The sequence below is a fragment of the Amborella trichopoda genome, chromosome 3, assembly GCF_054954075.1.
Source record: "Amborella trichopoda isolate Santa Cruz 75 chromosome 3, AtrichopodaSantaCruz75HAP2 v2.0, whole genome shotgun sequence".
NCBI lineage: Eukaryota > Viridiplantae > Streptophyta > Magnoliopsida > Amborellales > Amborellaceae > Amborella > Amborella trichopoda.
The window spans coordinates 57,128,596-57,153,867 of record NC_142338.1 but is presented as its reverse complement, the minus strand read 5'-3'; the positions used below and the strand labels follow the sequence as shown (position 1 = coordinate 57,153,867).

The 25,272-nt window shown below is 36.2% G+C and overlaps 1 protein-coding gene across 2 annotated transcripts; it reads left to right on the top strand.

Moving 5' to 3' along the window:
• The first annotated feature begins 4,263 nt into the window (after nucleotides 1-4,263).
• LOC18421857 (calcium-binding EF hand family protein) lies at nucleotides 4,264-18,735 on the top strand. 2 transcript variants are annotated; one of them, XM_006826659.4, is made up of 4 exons: nucleotides 4,264-4,630; nucleotides 11,719-11,913; nucleotides 12,320-12,513; nucleotides 18,101-18,735. In XM_006826659.4, the coding sequence occupies exons 1-4, from the start codon at nucleotides 4,342-4,344 to the stop codon at nucleotides 18,413-18,415; spliced, it is 993 nt and encodes a 330-aa protein (XP_006826722.1). In that variant the 5' UTR covers nucleotides 4,264-4,341; the 3' UTR covers nucleotides 18,416-18,735. The 2 variants fall into 2 exon arrangements, with proteins under 2 accessions (XP_006826722.1, XP_088717808.1); XM_088861682.1 differs by having other exon boundaries at nucleotides 11,702-11,913.
• Nucleotides 18,736-25,272: the final 6,537 nt, after the last annotated feature.

Genomic DNA, 25,272 nt, shown 5'->3' with positions numbered 1-25,272 from the left:
ATGCACCTAAAAAATCCATCGAAAAATGTTGTTTTAATATTGGAAAACCCTCTAACTGATCATCTCGACATCAATATGTATGAATATGAAAAAAAAAAAAAAAAGATTTTGAGTCCCAAAAATAGTGCATCTTGCATATAGACCATCCATTTTCAAGATTTTCATATGCTTATATATCTACTTGATTTTAACCACTTTTGGAGTTTAAAAATTTATAATTAGAGATAAAAATAGATTTTCAGATAATCCTATGAATTTTTTACACCAAAATTACATGTTAAGATAAAATTTAGAGGTGAGCCTTAATTGGATTGTAGCAACCTTATACAAACCACACCCATTTTCAGTTTACCAAAAAAACAAATATGGTCTTTAGTTGAAATATTATACTATTTAATAGTATTATATCATATTATATCGTATATTATATATATATATATATATATATATATATATATATATATATATTTATTTTATTAATATAATTTGTATTATATAGTATATATTGATTACATATTATATATAATATATAATAATAATAATATATTTATTATATATTGATCACTGAAAAAGTATTGGGTGCCTAATCATTTTCTCTGAAACCCAATTATGTTTGTAAAATTTATTGTTTTGCTTTTTGTATGTGATAATATAAAAAAAAATGCATGTAAAGTTTAAATATTTTTTACGATATGTTTTGAGATATTTTAAGTTTTTTGGTGACTCATCGGCCAATCCATTGTTTTGAACACTGGTTTTAAGTGCTTCGACTTTTGCTTGAGGAAGGTTTTGGCTCTACAATAATAGGGTGGGAATTCACATTGCGAGTTGAATGAAGTAGAGACACGGGCGGAAAAGCGAATGGTCCAATACACCTTGCTTGAAGAGCGGCCTCTTTAAAATGGTTTTTATTATGGGTGTGTTAACTTTAAACGATTGAAATATGATGCACTTCCAAATTTTATGTAACGTTGGCATAAAACTTTTTTAGGATGACATGAGAATCTATTTTTATCTATAATTATTGAATTGTAAACTTGAAAAAATGTTCAAATCAAGTAGATTGTTTTAAAACAGAAAAATCTAAAAAATAGACGGTCCAGATAATGTGTTGCAAGGTATGTTATTTTTGGGATTCGATTTTTTTTTTTTTTTTTTTTTAAGTTCTTTCATACCTATACAGCTCGATTTCGAGATAATCAATTAGAGGGTTTTCCAATATCAAAATACCTTTTTTTGATGGATTTTTTAGGTACACTTTAATTCTGCATCTCGATTTTTATATTTTAAGTTTGCAACCTTATATAGACATTTTTCCTATATTATTTATTTAGCAGACCATATATAAGAAAAGTGATTGCTACATTACTTGTTTGTTTCCCAAATTATCTATAAATAAATAAATATCTAATGACACAATTGATCCTTTATGTAACAAGCAAGGAAAAGAATTCGGTGAGTCTTCCTCATGTGATACGAGGTTGGAAGCACATCTCAAACCACAATAACTCTTTTTTGCTTCCGATTTATGAATTTGCAGCTCCAACAAATGTATGAATATGAGGATCTTTGAAGAACTAAAATGAACAGTACCAAAAAAAAAAAAAAATTCAATTTTAAAGCTCGTATTTTCTTTTCATATTCATGATCATGGTGATCCCATCAAAACTTACAATCCACGGTGTAAAAGAATACATCAAAACATATTTTTTAAAATTAATTATTTTATATATTTATGTTCACCATAGTATAGATTCTCAACCTCTAATTGATTATCTTGACATTGAGATTTATAGATATAGAGAGAAAAAAAGATTTCACATCCTAAAAATAGTACATCTTACAACATATTATCTAGACCGTCTATTTTCAAAAATTTCATGCATTTATAGATTTATTTGAGTTGAACTATTTTTGAAGTTTAAGATTTTATAATTAGAGATACCAACGTATTCTTGCACCATCCTAAGATTTTTTTTTTTTATATACTAAAATTCCATCTCATGTACACTTGTTTAAGATTGCAACCTCATGCAAACCACACCTTTATAATTTCCATAATTCTTAAATACTGAAACCTCTAGGTTTCATATATAATGACTACTTGATAAATTTGCCTTTAGAAGTTTACTACCGTCCCCTCATTTATATACCTCCAAATTTCGTCTCACGTTAGAGGCTGTTTCCGTAATTTGAAGAACTTGATTTGGATCATAACGTGCAAAAAGGTTTTGTTTTTACGGAGTGATTTGGATCATAACGTGCAAAAAGGTTTTGTTTTTACGGAGTGATTCTAATGTGATCTCTACTTTTCGTGCAATACGGTTAGGGTGGCAATGGCCCCCACCCTTCGGGACCCAAGGGGTAGAACCGACCTGGTCTTCATATGGGTCCAAAAAATGGACCCGGCTTGTCGGGTTCGGGTCTAGGTCCGGCTAATATTTTTCGGGTCCCAATATATGAAATGTATTTAAATGTAATTAAATACATAAATATTATAATTTTTAGGTCCAGTCTAGGTCCCATATCATTTTTTCATGTATGGATTCATGATCCAGCCCGACCCGACCTGTGGCCACCCCTAAAACAGGTCGCGAACATCTCAAGCTGTCAAGATGTAAATCATATGACTTAAGTGTGCCATTTCTGGCACAATCATGACCAATTAACTGATTTCATATCACGTAGTTAGGGTAATGGTCACTCTTTGTATCAAAAGTAAATAGTTTTATTGTACATGTATGCATATTATGTTTCTTTAGAAGTATAGCTTAAATCTACTCCCTCAGCCAAATGGCCAGCTTGAGATGATTTTTTCGATCTTAAATCTTGGTAACCACCTTAAAAGCACTAGATATATATATATTTTTTTTAAAGTCGAAATTTGAGTTTTTTAACACTTACATTTCACACTCTAAAAATTAGATGGTTTCCATTCAATCTTGAGACATTAAGTTTTTCATGTGTTTACAGAGTGCAATTAGGATTTTTTTATTTATCGAGGTTAATCTAAGTTTTTTTAGATATATATAAAGGCGATATTCATTAAGATAATGAAAGATACATGGAAAAAAAAAAGCATAAAAAAAGGAAAAAATAACAAAGGAGGGGAAAGAAGAAAGTCGTGACCAATGCGGCCACAAGCAGGTACACATGCCAGAAATCAAGTAGCAGTAGCATGTTTGCCAAAGAGTCGGCATTTGGATTGGCACTTCAAAAGAAGTGAACAAAGAATCGTTCCCGATTCCCTAGTGTCAAGAGGATTTCATCCATGATCACGCTCAGTCTCCACAGAGTTCGGAATGGTTGGAAGCACCATAAAATTACATTGGTGGAGTCTCTTTCACCGGTAATCTTCCTATGAGACTGTGCAAGATGAGAGACCCCCATTTTAACTGCCCAGAGTTATGCTTCATTAATATCTCACAAGAATGGAGGCTGCCCGAGAAAGACCAGATTAAGGTGTCATTATGATCACATAAAAGGCCACCGAAGCCATACTGAGTACCCCTAACACTCCATCTTTAAACCAACCATATGGAGGCTTAGTCCAAATATGTCAGAGAGACGGCCGACTGTATTTAAGAAAGAGTAGGTATTTGAAAGAAGAAAAGAGAAGGAGATTGGGGAAAACCGTAAGAGGGAGTGAGGCGTAGGCTCACATGATAGTTAGGCATTATATATCAGAGAGTAAGGCGATAATATCTCACTTTCCATAGGATCCAAAGTGAGGCAACAATCGTAATTATCCAAAATTCCAGCCTAACAAGACAAAGGGAGAGTTAATCTATGTTAATAAGGTTATATCCCTAAAATTTGGGGTTTTATAATTACTCTTAGGTGTAATTTTACCTGAGGGAATAATGGACAATATGCCGCTTAAGGAAAAAAAAAAAAAGAAAAAAAAAAAGAAAAAAGAAAAAAAAGGGGTTCACCGTGAAATGCCATACGAAACTTTCCGTTTATTGTTTAATATCGCAACCTCATGCCAACCGCATCCCTTTGAGGCAAAGGCATATACCTTATTTCCAAAGTTTCAAAATTCAAAGTAACATCATCTCCCCAACTTTCTTTTCTCTCATCCTTTTCCCTGTCCCTCCAAAAAGTACATCCGATATCACCACCAAGCTGATATCACCTTTGGAAAAGGACAAAATCGTCATTTATCATATTCTAGTGGCACTTTCGTTATTCCAGTATATTTCCAAACCCAATTCCGCCACTTTCCCAAACATATATATACATATAGCGGTCCTTTTGCTCGGCTCCCTCCCATCTCTCTCGTCGCGCAAACTCAGTGCCCTTTCTCTTTCTACTCTCTCTCTAGAGCAGCTTTCATTCATGGCGGACGGTGGCCTGACTGTGCTTGATGGATCGCAGATAAGAAATTCCCTAACCCAACTATGCAACCCCTTTGACAGCCCAATTTCGGGCTTCATTTTTCTTGAAAAGGCGACTTCTCAAGCCAGAACTCTCTTGTTTGGCCTCTCCTTGCCTGAACATCTCACTTCCATTGTTGGAGAGCGGGTGGGTCTGCACGATCCTGACTTTCTCTCTCTTCAACTTGATCCTGACCAGGCATTTTTGAAGCTTCGTGATTATCTCCAAATTCTCGCTGATAAGTTAAAAGGTAATTTTTTAGCTGATAAATCTATCCATTAACTTTTCATGTTGATATGATCTTTTGAGGTTTTAGGTTTTTGGTGTTTGTTTATCTTCTTTTATAGTTGGGGAAGATCATGTTTGATTGGGTATTTTAATGGCTTCTTCTGAGGAAATCATCACGAATGTTTAGTTTCTTACTACCATTTCATAAATTTTTGTTCTCTAATAGTTTAATGTTTGGTTTGTTATTACCATTTCATAAATTTGTGTTGTTTAATAGTTGATTGTATTGATGATGGATCAAATTGATGAGTGAAAATAGGTAGAATGCATCCGCGGTGTTTGAAATTATCATGAAAACTGCAAAACACTCTTAACTAAGGGAGAGAAGTGGAGTTTTACAAGTTTGTTCATGGAATATGAGTGATGATTTCTGTTCATTTGAGAAATGATGTAAGGGGTTTTCTGATCCATGCTCATTGGATTGCCAATAATGTTGAATTAGTCTTTCTCTGAACGAGGAGGGTAATTAAATTATTTATTTATTGGTTGGGTGCTTAATATACTTCAAATTGTACCATTTAGTGCAGTGCTATTCAAATTGAACGGTTTGTGCTGATGTTGGATTTGAAGTCGATAATATTTATGTCTGTCACATGTCTGATACTCACCTATGTTTTTAATTCACTGTATAGGTGATGTATGAACTATGAACTGATGCTATCACCTATTTTGGGGCTTTTTTTTTTTGGCTTATATCTTGAGACACCTCAACTATGAGTCTTTGACACATTAACTTTTTTTAACCGCTCCTCTCACTCCCACTCCCACCTCATGGACACTTTGTCTTTTCCTAGTGTGAACCCTTCTTTCATGTCTTATATCCCTCATCTCTGAATCCAAAACATAAAAAAGAATAAAGGAACCCAAAGTACAATCCCTTAATCCAGAAAGCAATATAGACAAAATATAAGTGAAACATACAAAATAAAGAAAACTAAATAGTAATGAAGAAATCATATCATATCAAAGAAGAAAGGCTAAACGGAATCGTATTTTTCCCCTCTTGTAGTCCTTTATTTCATGTCAAAAAAGGAAAACAACTCCATTTTTTTCTTTTCCTTGCTTTACTCAAGATTGATCTTCTTGCAATTGTCAGTTCCATCCAAAAGGATTCCTCCGAATGTTTTTTGGGAAATTTATCAAAATACCTAGCATTTTACTCATATAGTTTGATTTAATTTCAAAATACCCATCAAAAGACACATGGTCATGAGTTGGAAGAGTTGCAAAAGTGTAAAACATTAAATAGTGCATCTCTCATGGGTATTTTGATAATTTCCCATGTTTTTATGTGAATGGGCAAATTTTCCTACTCATCCAAAGTTGCAAATTCTTTGTCTTCCCTCGGTAGTGATGGGCTTGTCCTGCTTCAGTTCTTACCACCCATAAGGCCTATGGAGAATAGCCATATGAAGAGATAACAAACTTAACAGACCTAGATTGGGCATGTAAAGATCAAATGTTGCTTTATTGGATCATTTCCACTTAGTCTAAAATAGTTTTGTCTCAAGTCTTGTATTTCACCCCAACCAAGGCCTTATCTCTTAGACCTATCTCCATGCTTCCTATGCTTGTCTTATCTCATTAGGCTGTATTAATAAAGGTGACAATATTATTATAATACTACCATTAGTAAAGGGTACAAGCTAGTTAAGCTGAAGAAACAAATGACAAGATGTGTTCACATAATGGGAGCTTCATATTTAAAAGAAATCGATAGGGCAGGCATATATACTGGACCGCTTTACAACATACCCATTTTGTTATGAAATGTGCAAGTCCTTCCTTCATAACTCATCTAATAGCATTGGGATGATCTTTCACAACCTCCAATGGTAACCAGTGGAAAAAAAAAAGAAAGACTCTGAAGAGTTGACTTGGACTTGCCGGAGTCAATTAGACTCGGCAGGCTGCCAACTCTAGGACACCACCCAACTCAAGGTATATATACTTAAGTTATAATTAATTATAATCTACTTTTTAATTTTTCAATATTTGTGTAAATCATCATCATCACCATCATCATCTTCACTATTCAAGCCTTATCCTAACTATTTGGGATCGGTTACACGAATCAAGTTCCACCATTCTGCTCTATCAAGGACCATACCCTCAGTTAGATCATAAGCCACCATATCTCTTTTCACTACTTCCATCCATGTCCTTTTGGGCCTCCCCCTTGCCCTTTTAGAATCTTCCACTTGAACTAAATCGTCCCTCCTAACTGGTGTTGTATTAGGTCTACGCTGCACATGACCAGCCTACCTAGGTCTACTTTCCCTCATCTTATCACCTAGTAGAGCTACCACTAGGTTCCCTCGCATATATTCATTCCAAATTCTATACTTGCTTTTATGACTTTTGATATTATTATTTTTTATCATTTTTCGCAATTGAGAGAAATGGTTTTTAATGAATTTTCTAGTTTTTTATTCCAAATTTTTTTCTGCATCTTTTATATTCTTTTTATGTTTATCATTTCATTTATTTCCTTTTTCCTATGTTTAGTATTTTTTAAGTATTGTTTTAATTTTCTTTTTTTGGCTCTCTGGGGGACTTGGGCAAGACTCGTCCAGAGAGCGAGTTCCAACCCCGAGCCATGTTTTAAAACTAGGAAAAATGTTTGTCAAGTGACTATTCAGAATCCAATCAATGAGCAATAAAGTAAATGTGATGTAGGACAACGGGAGCATTCCTACATCAGCATGGTAAATGTAGGTTTCTCAGGAATGTTTAACTAGGAAACCAGATACTGGGGTCCCACCTGAATCATGTCATAGTTGGCTAGATGCAAACTATGGTGATATACAAATACGACCGCAATACAAGTGGGAGAAATAAAGTAAAAGTACATGTAAATCACAAAAACACAAGATATTATGTGGTTCTCCCCAAAGGGGCTATATCCACAATTGTGGCAAGTAGAAATCATTTTGGGTTACAAGAGATATACCTCTCTATAAACATCGGGAAAACTGTCATTGTTTTTTCCTTTTAAACCTCTACTCTGATAGGGTGTATAATCAAGTTGGGTCAACCTGTAGAGTCGATGCGTCAACTTGACTTGGGTTTGGATTTAGGTCTAGCTTCTAGAAGTGGTATGTCTAGGTCCACAAATATGGGGACTCGAGAGTGGGGTCAGGTCGGGTCGGGTCGGGTCTAGATCTAGCCGGGACCAATAGGGTCAGGTCGGGCCGGGCCACCTGATAAGTTATTTCTTGTATATAAACGTACATACATTTGATATTGTAATACCCAGACCCAACGTGGTGTAAATAGGTCTAGTCGTGTCCGATCGATGTAAACCTGACTGGGTCCTTGTCCAACCTTGGACTTGTTTGTTGGGTTTAGAGCGGGCCCAACCCAACTTGTTTACTCCCCTACACTACCGACAGAACAATACCACCACTCAGTCTTCCTCTTTTCCATCATTACACTGCTATTGGCAAGAGAACCTTGAGTGCAGCATGGGACGCTCACTTCAGAAGTGGAAACTTGGTGAATTCAAACACCCGGGGTAAACTACTCCTTTAAGTTGGAGGACATATTTCTCTTTGCCTTTTTCTCTCTCTTGAGGCTCTAACTCTCTCTCTCTCTCTCTATATATATATATAGAGAGAGAGAGAGAGAAAGAGAGAGAAGGGATGGGTATTACCTCTATTTGATCCCCTTATATAGAGATCAAGCAAGGTTTATGTTTTGCTCCCCAAGAAGCCTCTTTTTGTCTTTTACCCAAATACCATAATACCCCAATTTTTCTAGGAAAATGCAGGACTTCTTATTTTGGCTATCACCAAACCTAACAATCTCTGCCTTTTGATTTACCAAACTTCATTCCTTCCATCTTGGTGGCCAAAATCTATTTTGGAATTCCTGCAAATACTTTCCTTCCATACACTTCTCTACCTCAAACCATGTATTCTAAATTTGGAACATTTTTTCTTTACTGAAAACACGAACTTCAACCCCCGTACACGTCTTGTGCTATAATAATAATTGTAGGGTTCTCAGGAACCCCTAGATTGCGAAACTAAGAACCCCAAATACTAGGATGCCGGCCAAGATCATCTATAAATATAATCGGCTACATGCGAAATAGGTGAAAACAAACCATAAAACAACTGTGTGAAATAAAGGAAAAGTAGTAGCAAGCCGCAAAGCTATAAGCTATAATGTGATTCTTTTCTCCAAATATTCGCAAAAATCTCATTGATTTTCCCTTCTAAATCTGCTCTTCCAACCGAACAACACCGTCGCTCAAATCACATCGTCAATCAGATCTCATTCATTCCCATCATTACACGGCTATCTGGAAGAGAACCTTGATAGCAACATGAGACTTTCTCTCATTATAGGTGAAAACTTAGAAAACCTAAAACCCCATGGGAAAACCCCTTCTTTAGCTTAGACTACATGCTTCTTTCTACCTTAAGTCTTTCCTTTCTCTCTCTTGGAAGTTAAACCTCTCTGTCTCTCTAAAAACCAACAATTCCTATGGTCCAAAATATAGAGAACCTAAACGGTTGGGTAATGCCTCTCTTTGATATCCATATATTGAGATCATTAGGGTTTTTCTTTTGCTCCCTAAGAAAACATAGAACTGGTGATCTTTGCAATCACGAAATATAACAGGAAAGGCTTGGTTGTTTGAATCTTGGATTAAGGTCAGTGTTTAGGCCTTAGGATATATTAGGTCTCCTATATTGAGCAGGGGTGCACGATAGGAGGCCTGAAGAAGGTAGGAGTCTATGAGGAGGATTTTGTGGTTAAAGTAAAGTTTTAAGGCATTAAACGATTTGATGTATGTTAAAGTTGCCATATAATTTAATAATCCAGCAAGATTCAAGTATGAAAGAAGGGATGGTTTTGACTTTTGAGATAGAAAATACTAGTGATGGAAGTTATATGGTAGGGTTTGCTGGGAGCTAATTTTCCCAGGGTTTAAAAGAGCTTTTGGGATGATTGAAGCAGGGTTTACTTAGGGTTTTAGTCGGTGGGCAAGATTGAGGGAGAAAAGAAGAGAGAAGGTGGGAAGAAAAAGAAAACCCTGACTTATATAAGGGGTCACTGCTTTATACAAATTAAGAGGCCAATAATTGAATGGAAGGGATCAATGCTTTAACACTACAGAATGAGGCATTAACACCTCATGATGGAATCATCACCATTAAACAATAGAAAACTTTATCTCAATGCATTGCCATCTATGATTGGACTTGAAGCTGCATCTTTATTTATTGATGTAGGAACCTCTTATCTTGCTTAACTGAGACAAGCAATCCCTGAATCTTTCCTTAATTTGTCTCTTCCAATAGCAAGGCACTGAATCCTTTATAATTTTAAGAAACTAGCTATTTTACAAAGTTAGGAATGTAACATTTTTTAGGACACTTCGGTTACACACAAAAAAGAGAGAGGAAATTTACGTTATAAAAATAAATTGAAATCTCAAACTTGCCTAATTAATTCTAAAATTTGTAATCAAAATTTTCAGCTGCCTTTTGACTAAAAATTGAGTCCAAATTTTTTTTCTGAATTGGGCAAGACCCTAGAGATAGTAGTCATAAATCACAAAGAGACCTTCAATTTGATATTTGAATCACCTTAAAAGAACATCCAGGTGACAAGTTATGTCTTTAAAAAGTAGATGCATCGGCGTGCATTTGCTACAATTGCATTACTAACTCCTAGGGGACCTTGAATGGCATTAAGGTCCCTCCATTCAAATCTTTATGGACTACACCAATTTCTTCCTACCCTGGATTCTTCTTAACACTTCCAAGAAATTGCTCGTAAAATCAAAATTTCAAAGGGAGGTTCCTTTGTGTTCCTAGCCACTACAACAAGAGTCGTTTTGTCAGCCTTCAGTGATATAACATACTATCTTGAAGACCATTGAAGTGATTTACACAACCTTCAAGTTTTTAGGAAGCTTACGAGGTGTTTGTCACCTTGGCAGCCCATTGACGTATGCTTCCCACCTTGATAGCAACTAACGTAAGACTCTTCAGGAGATTCAATTATTGCTGCTCACTTACTAATTGCTAGTGATTCAGGTGCTGCCAGTCACTTGACCAAAGTTTTCAAATGGCGTAATGCCCTTCAAAGTTTCCTGGACCTGTCGCTGGTCACTGCTCTTCTTTCAAGCAATACTTTATTCTCATGGGACTATCTTGTCTGGATGGAGTTACATATTGGGTTTAAGAGATACTCCAAATTCTCCCTACACATTCTAACTGGGAAGGAAGAGCGAACGGCCTCTATCATTAAGGGAGTTTCTGTTAGAAAATTTTGGTGGTGCATGTAAAGTGTATTCATCCTTGAAAGGTTTTACACTATTCTTTTCAATTAATAATGATATAACTCATCTTTAAGTTTGTTTAAACTTGTCTTTATGAGTCAAATTGGTGTATGAATAGTCTTGGCAAACGGACATAGTATAAAGAAACAATAGGATCATGAGATGTATCTCCCATATTTATGACACCAATCACTGAAGAGGGGATGTCCTAATATTGCTCACAAAATCTTTGTCCCATGATAATCATGGTCATTCCTTGAGGAAGGTGAATTCTCTAATTTTCAACTTGAATTCGTGTGCAATGGACAAGATGATGTTGAAACTCCTAGATTAGTTATTTACTTATTTGTGACATTTTATTAGCTTTCATTAGCTGTCATTGCTTGTAATTTTAAGCATTCTAAAGTTGCTTCAGATTTGCTTTTACATTATTTGTGATTGAAAATTAGCTACGTTTAGCAAGATGTGGACTTGTTTCTTCTGAATTTATTTCTTTTGCAACTTATCGAAAAGACATATATATATGTTTATGTTTTATGGCTTACAAATTTTATTTTGTTCATTCGCCATATACATAATAATTACAAGGCATGTTACTTTTGTTTTCATTTATTTATAATGATGATTCAATAGGGCCATTGGTTACACATAATGAATTTTCACATTTATTATTGGTTTATTGATATATTCTCCCCTCTTGTTCCCCTGATTAACTGCATGCAACCTTATTAGCTTAAACATGGTATTAGATGATCCGCTAGTTGTTTCCATTCTCGATGGGGGAGTCCTTCGGCTTTTCTTGGAGGATGAAGACGATTTTGCCATGTTGGCTGAGAATATATTCACCGATTTAGATCTAGAAGACACTGGCAAGCTCAGCAAAAATGAAATACAAAATGCTCTCATTCAGATGGGCGTAGAGATGGGTGTTCCTCCTTTTTCAGGTTAGTCATTTTTTTGTTTATGTTTCCCCTTTTTTAGTTGGTCATATTAGAGATGTTACATTGTTGTTCCATTGTTTACTTCCCAATAAAGCAAAACAAGGTAACAGATTAATTTTTTTTATTGTTTTCTTGGAAGTTACTGGAGACTTTTTTTCAAGTCCAAGTTCTTTTTATGCCTACATGTGGTTGTTTTCTTTTTGAGAATTCCTCTAGAATCATATTTGACTGAAAGTTCACTCCAAATTCCGAAAAGATACAAAAAATTTGGAACTTGGTTCCAATAATATTGTTGATTTTTTCCATTACAGGATCTTAGTCAATACGATCATTTGCTACTGAAGTAACCATCTAATGAATTTGGTCCTTGAAAAACCCCGTGCTGTGGGTCTATCTTATTGAATTGCAGATAGGATGGAAACAGATGCTCTTCTTACCAGCATTTTGAAGAAACATGGAGCCGAAGGCACAGAAGAGCTTGGCCAAGCCCAATTTGCTCACCTGCTTCAGGCCGTCCTCCAAGACCTTGCCGATTCCCTATCCTCAAAGCCCATTGTTGTCATCCAAGATATCAAGGTCATCAATGGCTCCAAGCTCAGAAAGGTACCATGCATATCTATGCGCTGGACGAATTTAAAACACACTTCTCTCTCATGTGTGGTGTGTGTAGGCACACACATACGTGCACCCTTATATATATATATATATATATATATATGTATATAAATATATATGGAAAAAGCTGGAGTTAGCCCACTAGCTCATATGAACATATGAGCCCAACGGTCCAGATTGAATCTTGGCCGATCTGACGATTACGAATGTCTGGTAGTGCTTGAATTTTATTTTCTTTCTACAAGTCAAAATCACTTGAAATTTTAGACGTGTGTTAATAAAAAATAGGTGGATCTTCAAAAAATATAAAAAAAATATTTTACATGAAATAAATTGACCAAAATACCCCCCGGAACTTTTTGGGGGTATTTTGGTCAATTTATTTCATGTAAAGTTTTGGGGGGTATTTTGGTCATTTTGTTTTTCGCGAACAATTTTTTTTTATATTTTTATTAGGTGCGCCTTGATGAGAAGAACACACACCTAAATTTAGGTCTGTCTTTCTTAAAGGAGCGGAAGGCAGGGCGTTCTCCTGTAGTGACTATTGTTGGTCCTAATCTCCTCTAGCCGTATGGCGAAGCAAGGAAGTCTCAGCTAGTAAAACAAGTCAGATTGCTTGAAGTTCGAAAGACGAAGGACGAAGGAACTCTTAGTCCCTGGATTTTAGTTCGAAGGCAAGTCCCAAGTATTCCTTCATTAGTCAGTTTGCAAAAGGTGATTAGTCCTAGCTTTAGCTTTGAGTCTGAAAGTTAGAAGTCCGAAAGTGAGGCGAGCAAGTTTCGACTAAAGCAGCTACTAAAGCCGTTGCACTCGTGATTCTCCAAAGAGAATCACTTCGCTCCATTTCTTTAAACGAACCTAAAGGCGTACACTAAGGTAAGTCGTATCTGTTTCGAAAGAGAGGTAAGGGATCTTTCTCTTTCCACTAAAGCAGCAAGCGTCCGCCCCCCTAAGCCCCAACGGGGCGGGACTCCTAACATAACAACAACAACACTAAAGCCGTATCATTCGTGCCCCTGGTTCTTTACACTCACCTCAACGGACCTACAGGAGTGACTAAGGTGTCAGTAGTCGTATCTTTTCGAAAGGTAGTTCTTCCTAGCTTTTAGTCCGAAGGCTGGCAATTAGTCTATTCCGAAGGCAAGCAATAGCAAGGTGTTCTCCTGTCGTCAATCTTATTAGTCGTTGTCTCCACTAGCTGTAGGGCGAAGCAAGATTGGCTGCTAGAGGAAAGCGCTTTGCAAACACAAGATAGGAAAGCTGTTAGAAAAGCTAACAACTAACAACAAATGACTATCGTTCCACTCACAAATAGCCTCACTGGAACCTGGGCGCTCCACTTCATAGAACCTCATTAAGGAACTCCACTCAAGACCATGTGGGATAATGAGACATGTGCTGTGCAAACTCAAACCAGTTACAGACCCACTCCATGAGAAGAAAGATTCGAAAGACAACAACTCAATCAGCTACTGGCTATATTACGATTGCAATTTGAATGCCTCTTGATTGTTCGGGTATACAAGAGCGCGACCTATAGACCTGTAAGAAAAATGGACCTCGATCCAAGTACCACAGGTCAGAAGAGCAGGTGTATCCTTTGAACGCTTGATGCTAACACCAAGGCAAAGACAATGCAAAATAGGCTTTGAGTGTGATGGTTTAGTTGTGAATATGCTTGTAAATGAGAGCCTCGAGCAATTTGGTTGGGAGAACTCCCAAAAAAGCTCGAGGTTCGCGAGGGCATTCGCTACTCGTTATTTTATTATACTATTTGATTTTCTTAAGTTAAGGAGAAATGAAGGTTTTATTCAAGAAGAGGTTGGATTTTGTTAACGGTTTCTTAGTAAAGCGGAATTCCATTATGTAAAGCGCCATTGACTCTATTAGAAAGTATGACTACCAGAGCTCCATGGCAATTAGGATCTCAAGACGCAGAAACACCTATTGTGTTATGCAAGGAAAAATTGACTTACATCACAGTTTTCTCATTCTGGTTCTTGTACTAATGATTTGCAAGTGGAAGATAAGAATTCCAAATTGATACTAAGACTCAAACTGATGATTCGCAAGTTTAAGATGATTAACTGCATTTTATTTTATATTAAGAAAGATGCTAAAAAAGATACGGTATGAAAGAAGGTATTCACCAGAATGAGTGACCCTTTATGTTATGTCGTGTTTGACATCGTACATTGGCATGGGGTTTTTGTTTAGCTGTGGCTTTGATTCATTACAAGCAGGAATAGTTGGTCTGAGATTTTGATGTTCCTACTTTGATGACTGCATCAACAAGTGTACTTTCCATTATCCCTGGCCAACCGGCTCGAAGAAGCTTCACGTACTGAAAAATGCCTCTCATTTTTGGGACCTGACAATATAGATCGGTCCGAGAGAGTTCGCTAGCTTGACCAAAATCCTGAATTCCGAGATCGACGGTAGAGGTGCTTCTGTTGGGCCGATTCCGGGAACGAGTCTCCTCGGTCAGCTGGTGTTATAGAAAGTCTTTCCATTCCCGCTTCCAGCTATTGCGAAAGTGCTTCATGCCCACTCCTATCTACCCTATTCTAACTGAGGCACTTTAGTTGACGACCAACTGATAAGGAGTTTAACGTTGCATGGTTATTAGGGCACACTTCAAGAACTTCTAAGGTTCGAACAGGCACAAGCCTATCTACAAATCTCTCTTCTATCCAGATTGAGAAAACCACTTGGAAGCTCGGAGATGTTTTCTATTTGCGCCCCACCAAATCAAGTTCTAATTTGGGTGAAGGGAGTACGAATGCTCTACTGATGGTTCAGTCGGCACTCAATTTGGATTTCGGCTCCTATTCCCACTACCCATTTCGGACAAAGATTATTATCGGCTGATCTACTTAATGCTGGAGGTCCACCTGCAATTCATGTAGGCCATATCTTCAGCGGGATCCGTAGCTCAAATCCGAGCTATTCAACGAGTAGCTGTCAAATTCGGATTGTAGCCAGCTCAGCTTGATTTGTAGAGTTAGGAGCCTTAGCACAATCTGCTCTCTCTTCTACTTATCTTAGAGCTGCAAGCAGCAATAAAACGGATTCGCGTTAACGCCGCGCTAGCCCTTGCTTCTTGTTGTTCATTTTTTTCTTTTTGGCTCCCCGTTGCTGTCGGGCTAGATCTGTTATAGATCATATGGGTCAATTTCCCTCCCCGATCTCCGGATCGAATGAGAACAAACAAGGTCCGGTGTCGCACGGGTAGTCAGGGGTGGAGGGCTGCAGGGAGGGGAGCGACTACGCGGAGCGGGAGGAGGGGGCTGGTCCCTGTTTAGTACCGAAGTAAGGCGGGCGAGCATTGGCAGGAGTAGAGCTAGTCTTGGTCCCGCGGGCCTACCTCATTCCATATGATGCATGTCCCCCCCAAGCTAGGATCGACCTTTCCTCGATTTAGTATGATGAATCGAGATCTCTATCACAATGGCCCGGCCCCCGGATCAATCAAGAATGTTATGCAGCGCCCCCAGGGTGCTTTGTGCACGGGTATCTCTTGGATGGGAAGAGCCCACCCCTTTCTTTCCCCCCTAATGAAAAAAGACTTGCATCACTTGCTAGAGGCCTCCGGTCTTCTTTCATCTGAGAGAATGTCTTATTCAAAAAGTCTCGTTTATTCCAAAAGTTTCGTTATTAAAGGTCAACATTTTTTGAACTAGATATGAAGAGAGATCCGCTATATATAGAACCATATCGAGAGGCACGGCTCCATACCATACATAGTGAAAAGCTATTGGTGGCTAGACTTTGAGCCCCCCTGGTTATGAGTCATGGAGAGCTAGTTCTATCACTTCTGCCCAACTACAGATTGGACCATATGTCGGAGAGAAAAAACTTTTCTTTGTCCGACCAACCTAATGGTTGCCTTAAATGAATGCATAGAGTATAAGGGCGGCTTTACGCTCTCCCCCCGAATTGCAAACCTGAACGTAGCGAAGGGAAGGGGGCCAAGGCTTCCTATCTTTCAATCAAATAAGAAACGGTCCTTCGCCACTACTAAGATTGATTTCCCTTCGACAGTATGCTAGCTCACCCACTATCTGTCGAGAACTGGTGCGAGGGGATGCGATGCGCATCGATCTCACTCTCGAAACCAGGGAGACTAGCAATGGAGCCATTGCAGCACTGGAGTAGTTCCTCATCTTGTTCACCTCCGAATTTCTTAATCAATCTCCTATAAAAGTTCGTCCTGGTCCAGATCTGAAAGTATCATCAATGGTCTGTGTAGCCGTAAACCTTATTGCATTAGATCTGTGAACTTTGCTATTCCATTGGAAATGGACCAATCCATTGTGGATCCACTATGATCTTGAAATTCCCTAAGAATAGGAACTGCAACCTCAGTCGCCATCTTCATATCTCCTCGTTCACTTGTGAGCTCGGTTCAGAATAATAGACTTCTCGGGGCATTCTTTCGATGCAAAAATGACCTTTTTTTTGGAACTGAAGGTGCGCTCCTCCCGGAGATAGCGAAATCTCCCCAACCTCAAGGTCGATACCAATCCTTAAATGTAGAAACCAATGCTTCCATCCGATCGTAGTTTCCAATTATGGAGATAGCTCCACGGATTCAAGAGAAGAAAGAATATGAACTGGATCTCTATTATAATGAATATTCAGCTTCAGTAGAATGTGATAGATTGGAGCAATCTTCAAGCTGATATTATGAATAATAAATTTTTTTATATTTTTATTAGGTGCGCATTGATGAGAAGAACACACGTCTAAAATTTGAAGTGATTTGGATTTGTAGAAAATAAAATAAAATTCAGACACTATCGGACATATGTGATCGTCAAATCGGCTCAGATTTAATCTGGGCCGTTGGGCTCATATGTTCATATAAGCTAGTGGGCTAACTTCAACTCTTTCCTATATATACATATAGGAAAAGTCTTCCCAACACCTACAGGCGAAAATAAACAGTGATTTCGTCTACCCTCATCACCTTCCAAAGGTCATTGCATGGTCAAGATTGACCGGTAGTGTTTCATTTTTCATTTTTTTCTACAAATCGGAATGATCTGAAATTTGAAGTGTGTGTACATCTTAGTGAGGTGCAGCTAATAGAAATAAAAAATAATAATAATTCGTGAAAATATTTTGACCAAAATACCTCCAAACTTTGTCACAAGTATTTTGTTCAATTTTTTTCATTTAAAATATTTTTTTGATATTTTTCATAGATTTACCTATTTTTGATGAACACACGTTCCAAATTTCAGATCATTCCAATTTGTAGAAAAAAAATAAAAAATAAAACAATACTGGACAATCGTGACTGTGTGATGAACTTTAGACTGTGATGAAGGTAGGTGAAATCACTGTTCATTTTCGTCTATAGACGTTTTGTAGTATCTTCCATATATATATATATATATATAGCTGTGCATACCTATTCATATATATTTATGCATGTAGGCTTGTATGAATGTGTGTATCTATACATGTTCATTGGCACAAATGTATGAAAAATTTAAAGTGGTATTTTTTGTGTATGCATGATCTCTTTATCGACTGATTAGGTAATAATGCCTCTTGTCATTTTTAGGTTTTGGATGACCAGAAACAATTGAATGAAATAACTGAGAGCATTTTTAGAGATGTAACGAGTAAAGAGAATGGCCCACCGAGCATAGAGAAAATAAGGGGTTACCTAGAGAGAAAAGGGTCTGAACTGGGCCTCCCCCCATTAGAAGCCAATCCAGCAGTGGTGCTTCTGTATGGTCAAGTGTTTAGTGGGCTTGATAAAGATAAGAGTGCTGAGCTAGAGAGAGAAGAGTTTGAGGGAATTGTAAAGGGAATATTCAAGGCCTTCGTTGAGGAACTCCAAGCCAACCCAGTCTTCCATGACCTTGAAAGTTAAAAGAGATTTTTCTCACTGCAACAGTTACTTTGGTTCCTCCAAAACCCAGTACTGCTTGGGAAACCAACATTACCTGAGTTCCACCTTGATCATCATCCAGGTATGTCTTCTTATGACCATGTTGGAGAAATCATATACGTGTGAGTTTACATCCCTTTTGCTTAGAGGACAGTTGTTTTAAAACGTATCGCTGGGTTTTTGTAACGCAATTTTGCGTGTCTTATATCAATTCTCAATTGATTTTTTGTAATTACATAAGTGATGGATTTGTTGTGTGCAACATATTGCATGTTTTAATGTCAATCTTTATTTGTGTGGCATTTTATTTTTACTCTTTCTCTCTCTCTCTTTCTTGTTTGTGTGGCACTTGTTCTTTAGGATAGATGTGAGACCGGCTTTATTTGACATATCAGAATGTTGGGCAATTAAAAAACATACCTATAAAATGAGTGTAGCTAAGATGATGATGTTGAGATGGATGAGTAGAAAGACAAGAAGGGATAGGATTTGAAATAAATAGATTCGGGAGAATTTAAATGTAGTTCCAATAGGTGATAAGATGAGAGAAAGTAGACTTACATGGGTTGATTATGTGTGGTCCGATTTAGTACATCACCTGTTAGGAAGTGCGACTTAGTTCAAATTGAATGCGAAAACATACCTCCAAAGAATATAGTTGGAAGGAGATTGTCTACAAAATTTTAGATCTAAAATCCATGTATAAGATAAACATTTAGAAGGAGATTGCACTTTGAGTAGGACCTCAATTTAACTTTCCACGTTAACCAATGCCTTGTTTCCAAGCCCCCTATATCAATTGCTATTATTGTTAGGACACTTCTTTTGTGAGGGGAAACTATACCCACCCAATGATGTATGTTCTATGATACATCATAGGTGTATCAATCATTGCTGCTTGATGTTGGATGCTGGTGATTGTTTGTAGTTCCCAATGTTGGCCACTGAACTAGGTATGGTTCATTATCTGAAATGGTTAGTAAATGAGGTGCGCCATATACAGTACACCAGACCCATGGGAAGCACACCGTTCATAACCCCCAAGGGCATGGCCGTCCATACATTGATTCATGGTGGAGATTGAATGGCCCTGTGCAGTTACATACTTCATGACATCAGCCCATCATTAACAACTTTCCTTTTATAGTGTCATATCTCTCTCTCTACTTTGCTACAATTCATACCAGCCCATCATTAACAACTACACCTAAGATTGGAACAATATTCTCTCTAGAAAAGATAAGGCCAACTTTTCTTTTATAATTCTAAAATATCTTGAATGACACTTATTTGAGTACTCGTCATCAGAACAAGTGCTATTGCCAAATTTTTTGCAATATTTTCATTAAAATCATCTATAATATTATTAAAAGAAAACGTCCACAATAAGATCATTTATTTTTGGTACAAGGTGTTCACAATTTATCTTGGTTGTTATATGTGAAATTGGATAGCAACATTTATTCCAATGACCGAGCTCAAACTTCAAAAGAAACTTTTTGAACTCTGTAACACGTAAATTATCAAATTTGAAATCAAATGGTTATAAGTGATTGTGATTTCTTTGTATCAAAAGGAAATGGTCTCATTGTATACAACCTCTTATCAAAAAGCTGTTCAACTTCTCGAAAAATATGTTTATACTCACTTTTTTTCATGGTAATTCTTTGCAACCCAATTTTATTTTCACATAACTCATTTCATTAACTCATCAGAAGTCTTCACAGATCCGATGTCTCAAACTATTTTATTTTTAGTTGTTATTTTTATACAAATTGTACGAATATGAAATTTGGTACGTGCCAACTTTTCATTGGGGCGTACCTATAAAAAATATTAAAAATAATTTTTCGATAAGAATATAATGATCAAAATGCCCTTTGAAACTTTCAGGGGTATTTTGATCATTTTATTTTATTGGAAATATTTGTTTTTATATTTTTTGTTAGTGCGAGTTTAATAGAGGATTCAATATCCAAAATTTGGTGTCAAAATAGTTTATAGAAAAAAATTAAAAATAAAAATAGTGTAGAGACGTGATATTGTGATCGGAACAATCTTAGCCTTCCATTCAGAATGGACGGTTGGATAAGGGGAAGTATATAAGTTTTATGTTGCAGGAAAGCTTATCATTTTGGAAGAAACAAGACCCTGCAACGATATTTTTAAAGGCTGTTTGATGGAACACCAGTGCAAAGGATGAAGAGCAGGTTCGGATGAAATTAAGGATGGGTTTTCTTTGAGTAAGCTGACACATGCCCCCCTCAAAAATTCACCTTAAAGATGGTTTTTTGATTCAATATTTTAAGGATTCATCATATTCCAAGCTTATCATAAATATGAAAAACTAAAAATTGAACTTTAAAATGTGCTTATTTTTAGGATATTTTTGGTACCATTTATACTTGATTTGACGCGTGCATTTTACACAACGTCCATCTTAGAAATGGACGTTGGCTCTTCCAACAGCTGACTCATGGAACAATTTTTCTAAATATTTTGGGAAGAGAAATTGTACAGAAATATAAAAAGAGTGAAGCACGAGTTCTATTGTGGTTCGGGAATTCTGTATCAACGAGGACGCAAAATTTTCTTTTATTTAACAAAGAATATTATGCAAGCATGGAAAACTCTCTCTCAAAAAAAAAAAAACAAAAAAAAAGAGGAAGGGAAAACTATAAGTTAACTCGCACGAGGTATAGAGTCCATCTCAAATAAAGCACCCAAAAGTGAAATAAAAAACCAAGATTCACATTTTTTCGCACATAAGTTTCTCTCATTAAGGACACCTTCTTAAAAGGGGAAGCCTTTATATAAAATAAGTAACTGCTATTCTCAGTCATACGATCCAAGTAGACAGTTGAGATAGCTTCACTATTTGATTTTTAATTTTATTGTAAGTTATTTTGACATGAAATGGGGCGTGCCCATTCCTATAAAGAGCTACCTTGTAAAAAAACACTTCTGATACAACAAAATCAAGTTAAAAGTGCATTATTTGCTTTATCAAAAATATTTTTTTATTTTCACTAGATGCATTCCTATGAGAAGCGGACCTGCCCCAAATTTTATATTAAAATGATCGATAAAATAAAAATAAAATGGAATACAATATACATTTTGATCAGTCGGATCAAGACCAAAAAGCGAAAAAACTATATTGTGACATGATGATGCTTGAAGCTCCATTTAGATCCAATGGAGAAGAAAAAGAACCATGTATAAAGGTTTCACTCAAAATATAAACCGCAATCCATCTACTTGAGGCCCCATCTATGAGGCATCAGAATGTGTCCAAAAGGTAGCCATAAAAATGGAATCTTCAAGGAAAGTATGACATTACCTCAATCACCATGCTAGGCCTAGCCTTGCTAACCTACTTGCCACTCAAATCATATACCCCAACTAGGAATAAAGAAGTACCAAACCTTCAAAATAATTGAGCATGTATACCATGTTCCTTAGGGGCATAGTTTGCTTCTACTCCCTGACCTATTTCGGAGGATTTTTTTCAATTTGAAAATTTGGCAACCATATGAGAATCACTAGATGATTATTCAAAACAAAAGAAAAAGAGTTTTCTCACACTTTTATCTCACCTTCTAAAAATTGGACTGTTTATATTCAATCTTGAGACATTATTTTTTTCAAGTGCTTAAATGGTGTAATTAGAAGAAAAAAAATTATTCAGGTCATATCCCCAAAATTTGGGATCCAAAAACTAATCCTAGGTAGGGTTTTACCCGAGTTACTCAAGGGACTAAATGGACAGTATACTCTTGAGAGAATAGATTATCTTTTGGTATCGGATGAAAGGAAGAAATAAACATAGATACTGAAAGAACTACATTCAATTCCCCGACTCAACTCGAAAGTATTCATTGATTCAACCAAGGTTTTGTGACTTGGCTGGGGCCTTGGCTCTTGGACTTAGCCGAGCCCTGCACGAGCCCAATAAAGATCAAAAAATCCAAAATTGTTAAAAACAAGTACAAGCAGCAAAAACTAAAATAAGTAGTAGTACTCATTAAAAGTCTATACAATTTGATAAAAGCATATAAAAAATAGAGTATTTGAGAAATAATTTATCTTTAAATATTTCAAAAAAATAATAAAAAGGCGAAGCATATGATAAGAAAAGGTCACAAATCAATAAAAAAAATCATAAGATTTGACTAGGATCATATTTCTAAATTATATATTAGTGATATTTTAACAACATTATTGAGTTTTCAAGAGCTTCTAAGAAGGGTGAATTAGGCAGTAAACTTGCCTTGGCAGGACACCGAGGCTGAGCTAGTTGGCTGAATTCGAATGACCTTGGCCGAGTCCTTCAACATTGGATTCAACCTTGGGTTTGAGCATAATTTATACTAAAAAGAAAGAGAAACATATAAGAAGAGCCCACTTGATCCAAAAGTATCTCAAACAGAAAATGAAGTATCAAAACTTGTGCAATGATTTTGCCTGGGTTACCTCAGTATTCAAATTCTAGTTTAATTAGAAAAAAGATATTTGTCTAAACATATAATTCATATATTTGGAAGCCCACAACTATCCAATCTTTGGTCAGACAACAAGAAGTGAATTGAAAACAACACCTTAAGTTAGTGTGAACTATGTTTGTCTAGTCATAATTGACGTATAATATTATTGTTGGTTTACTGTCAATTATAAAATAAAAACCAATCAACTATAAACTATATAGACAAGTAGACATATAGAAAGCTCGATTTCAATTATATTCCTAAAATGGTGTCGCAGGACCTTGTACTGTATCTGTATCAGACACCTTATGGGTTGGGCGACACACCTCACCTCATTTTAATAGTTTTTTTGTATTATATAACAAACATGCGGGAATTTGCACAGGAGCAACAGCGTGGGGGCTCTTGGCCTTATTTGTGTAACGATAATGGCGGTCTTGGAAACTTTAAAGGAAATAATGGGCAACATGGCCACCACGGATGGCTTTGGCAATGACACGACAAAAAAGAAGGCTCCAACTTTGGTGCAATTGGGAGACTTTCAAAAAAATATATTTATACATTATCAAAATATATAGAGAGACGACCGGTAGTGATATAGAGATATCTTTTTAGTTTTTGTTTGCGCAAAAAACTGGTGATCAAAAAGAGTATATTTTTTCAAGAAACTATTAAGGCCAGAAAGCAAAAAACAGTTGTTAACCGAGTAAATCCAAAATCTCGCTCGTGGTTCCCAACAGACTCACCTGATTCTTTTGTCTTCTTGCCTGTGTTGTTAGCTCCGATGCTCCTCCTTTCCAATGCTCCAGTAATGTATCTATGTGCTAGCAAGCCTGTGAAGAAGCACGCTACTGCCCATCTCCAGTTCTCATTCATATAGAGTGTAGGCTTTAAACAATCAAATTGGAACCTATCTCAAAAATTTCATTAGAAGATGTTGTTTTGATGCCCAAATATCATCAAATTGATCATCTTGATATCAAGATGCATGGACATGATAAAAAAATAGATTTCTAAGTTTTGGAAATAGTGTATTTTGTAACGCATTTTTGAACCGTCAATTTTCAAGATTTTCAAGTTATCATAGATCTGTTTATCTATAATATTTTTAAATTTTTAAACTTTATAAGTAAAGATGAAAATCTATCCTAAAGCTAACACGAAGATTTTTAATATTGAAACCGCATTTTTCGACACTATTTGAAGGTATAATCTAATTTGATTGTTTAGAAAACTCCATTTCATATGCTCCGTTGTAATCTTTAGCCTGGTAAAAAATTGGGAAAGTCAATTCATTATAGTGAACAGCAAATTTCCACATGATCAATTCACCGGCCGTTCACGCTATTCTAAACTATAATTTGCCTCCACAGAAGCGGTGCAGGACTTAGTCGGTAGCCACATAATAGTGCGAGCGGGACTGCATTTCTACATTTAAGGTTTAGAAAGAGTAAAACATTCATTTTAAAAAGATGGATGCAAGTAGGTGTTTTATTTAAAAACAATAGAAACCAACGGTTCAAATGTTTTCTTATTGGAATTATTATTTCTAGTTTTTAAAATTTATTCATATTCATGTTCTCCATGTTAGGTATTACATGTCCCTAAATATCAAGTCTTAAAATCCATCTCAAAAATATATTTATTAAAAGGCCCGCATTTCTAGATATGCGGGCTTGTCCGCATAGAAACCAGATCCCAAAAAAGGGGGTGAGGGAGAATGAAAATGAAGTTGAGTCATGGGGGGGTTTTGTAAGTTTTCTTCGTTTTTTTTTTTAGGTAATTCAATGAGAAAGACGGGCCCCTACCTGTTTTTCTAAATAGATTAAAAGTTAAATTTTTTAAGGTGTTAATGGGGTGAAGTTAGTAGTAGAAATGAAAACCATAATGTGGTGACTAGGTTTGGGGATGCTACTATCACGACCCAGTCCCTTTCCTATACATAATAGTGCTTCAATTTAGTTTAGTGACGAATTAGAACATAAATAGGTGGTCAGTTCGCCCTTGGAATAAAAGCCGTAGATGGGGTTATTCTATTCGTGAACTCTTATTCTTAAAGGGGAAATGTTTGTGTGACCCCAATAACAAATAAGTTACATGTGACCTCACTTCTTAGTCATTCAATCTGAATCGAATGGTTTCGTACTACCATATGATGCCAAACACTGTTTTATTTTTCTTTTTTTTTTTACAAAACATTTTTGGATGAAATTTTAAGCATCCCATCATAAAAATAGGACAAACGTGGAAAAAAATAAAAAATAAATACTTTCTGCAAAATTAAATGACTAGAATGCCCCTAAAATTTTTGGGGTATTTTGGTCATTTTTCTTCATCAAAATATTTATTTTT

Excerpts from the sequence above, each read along its gene's own strand:
- LOC18421857 (XM_006826659.4), top strand. The coding sequence starts at position 4,342 with ATGGCGGACGGTGGCCTGACTGTGCTTGATGGATCGCAGATAAGAAAT. Across the intron at positions 11,914-12,319 it reads GGGTGTTCCTCCTTTTTCAG|ATAGGATGGAAACAGATGCT; the intron begins GTTAGTCATTTT and ends ATTGAATTGCAG. Across the intron at positions 12,514-18,100 it reads ATGGCTCCAAGCTCAGAAAG|GTTTTGGATGACCAGAAACA; the intron begins GTACCATGCATA and ends TGTCATTTTTAG.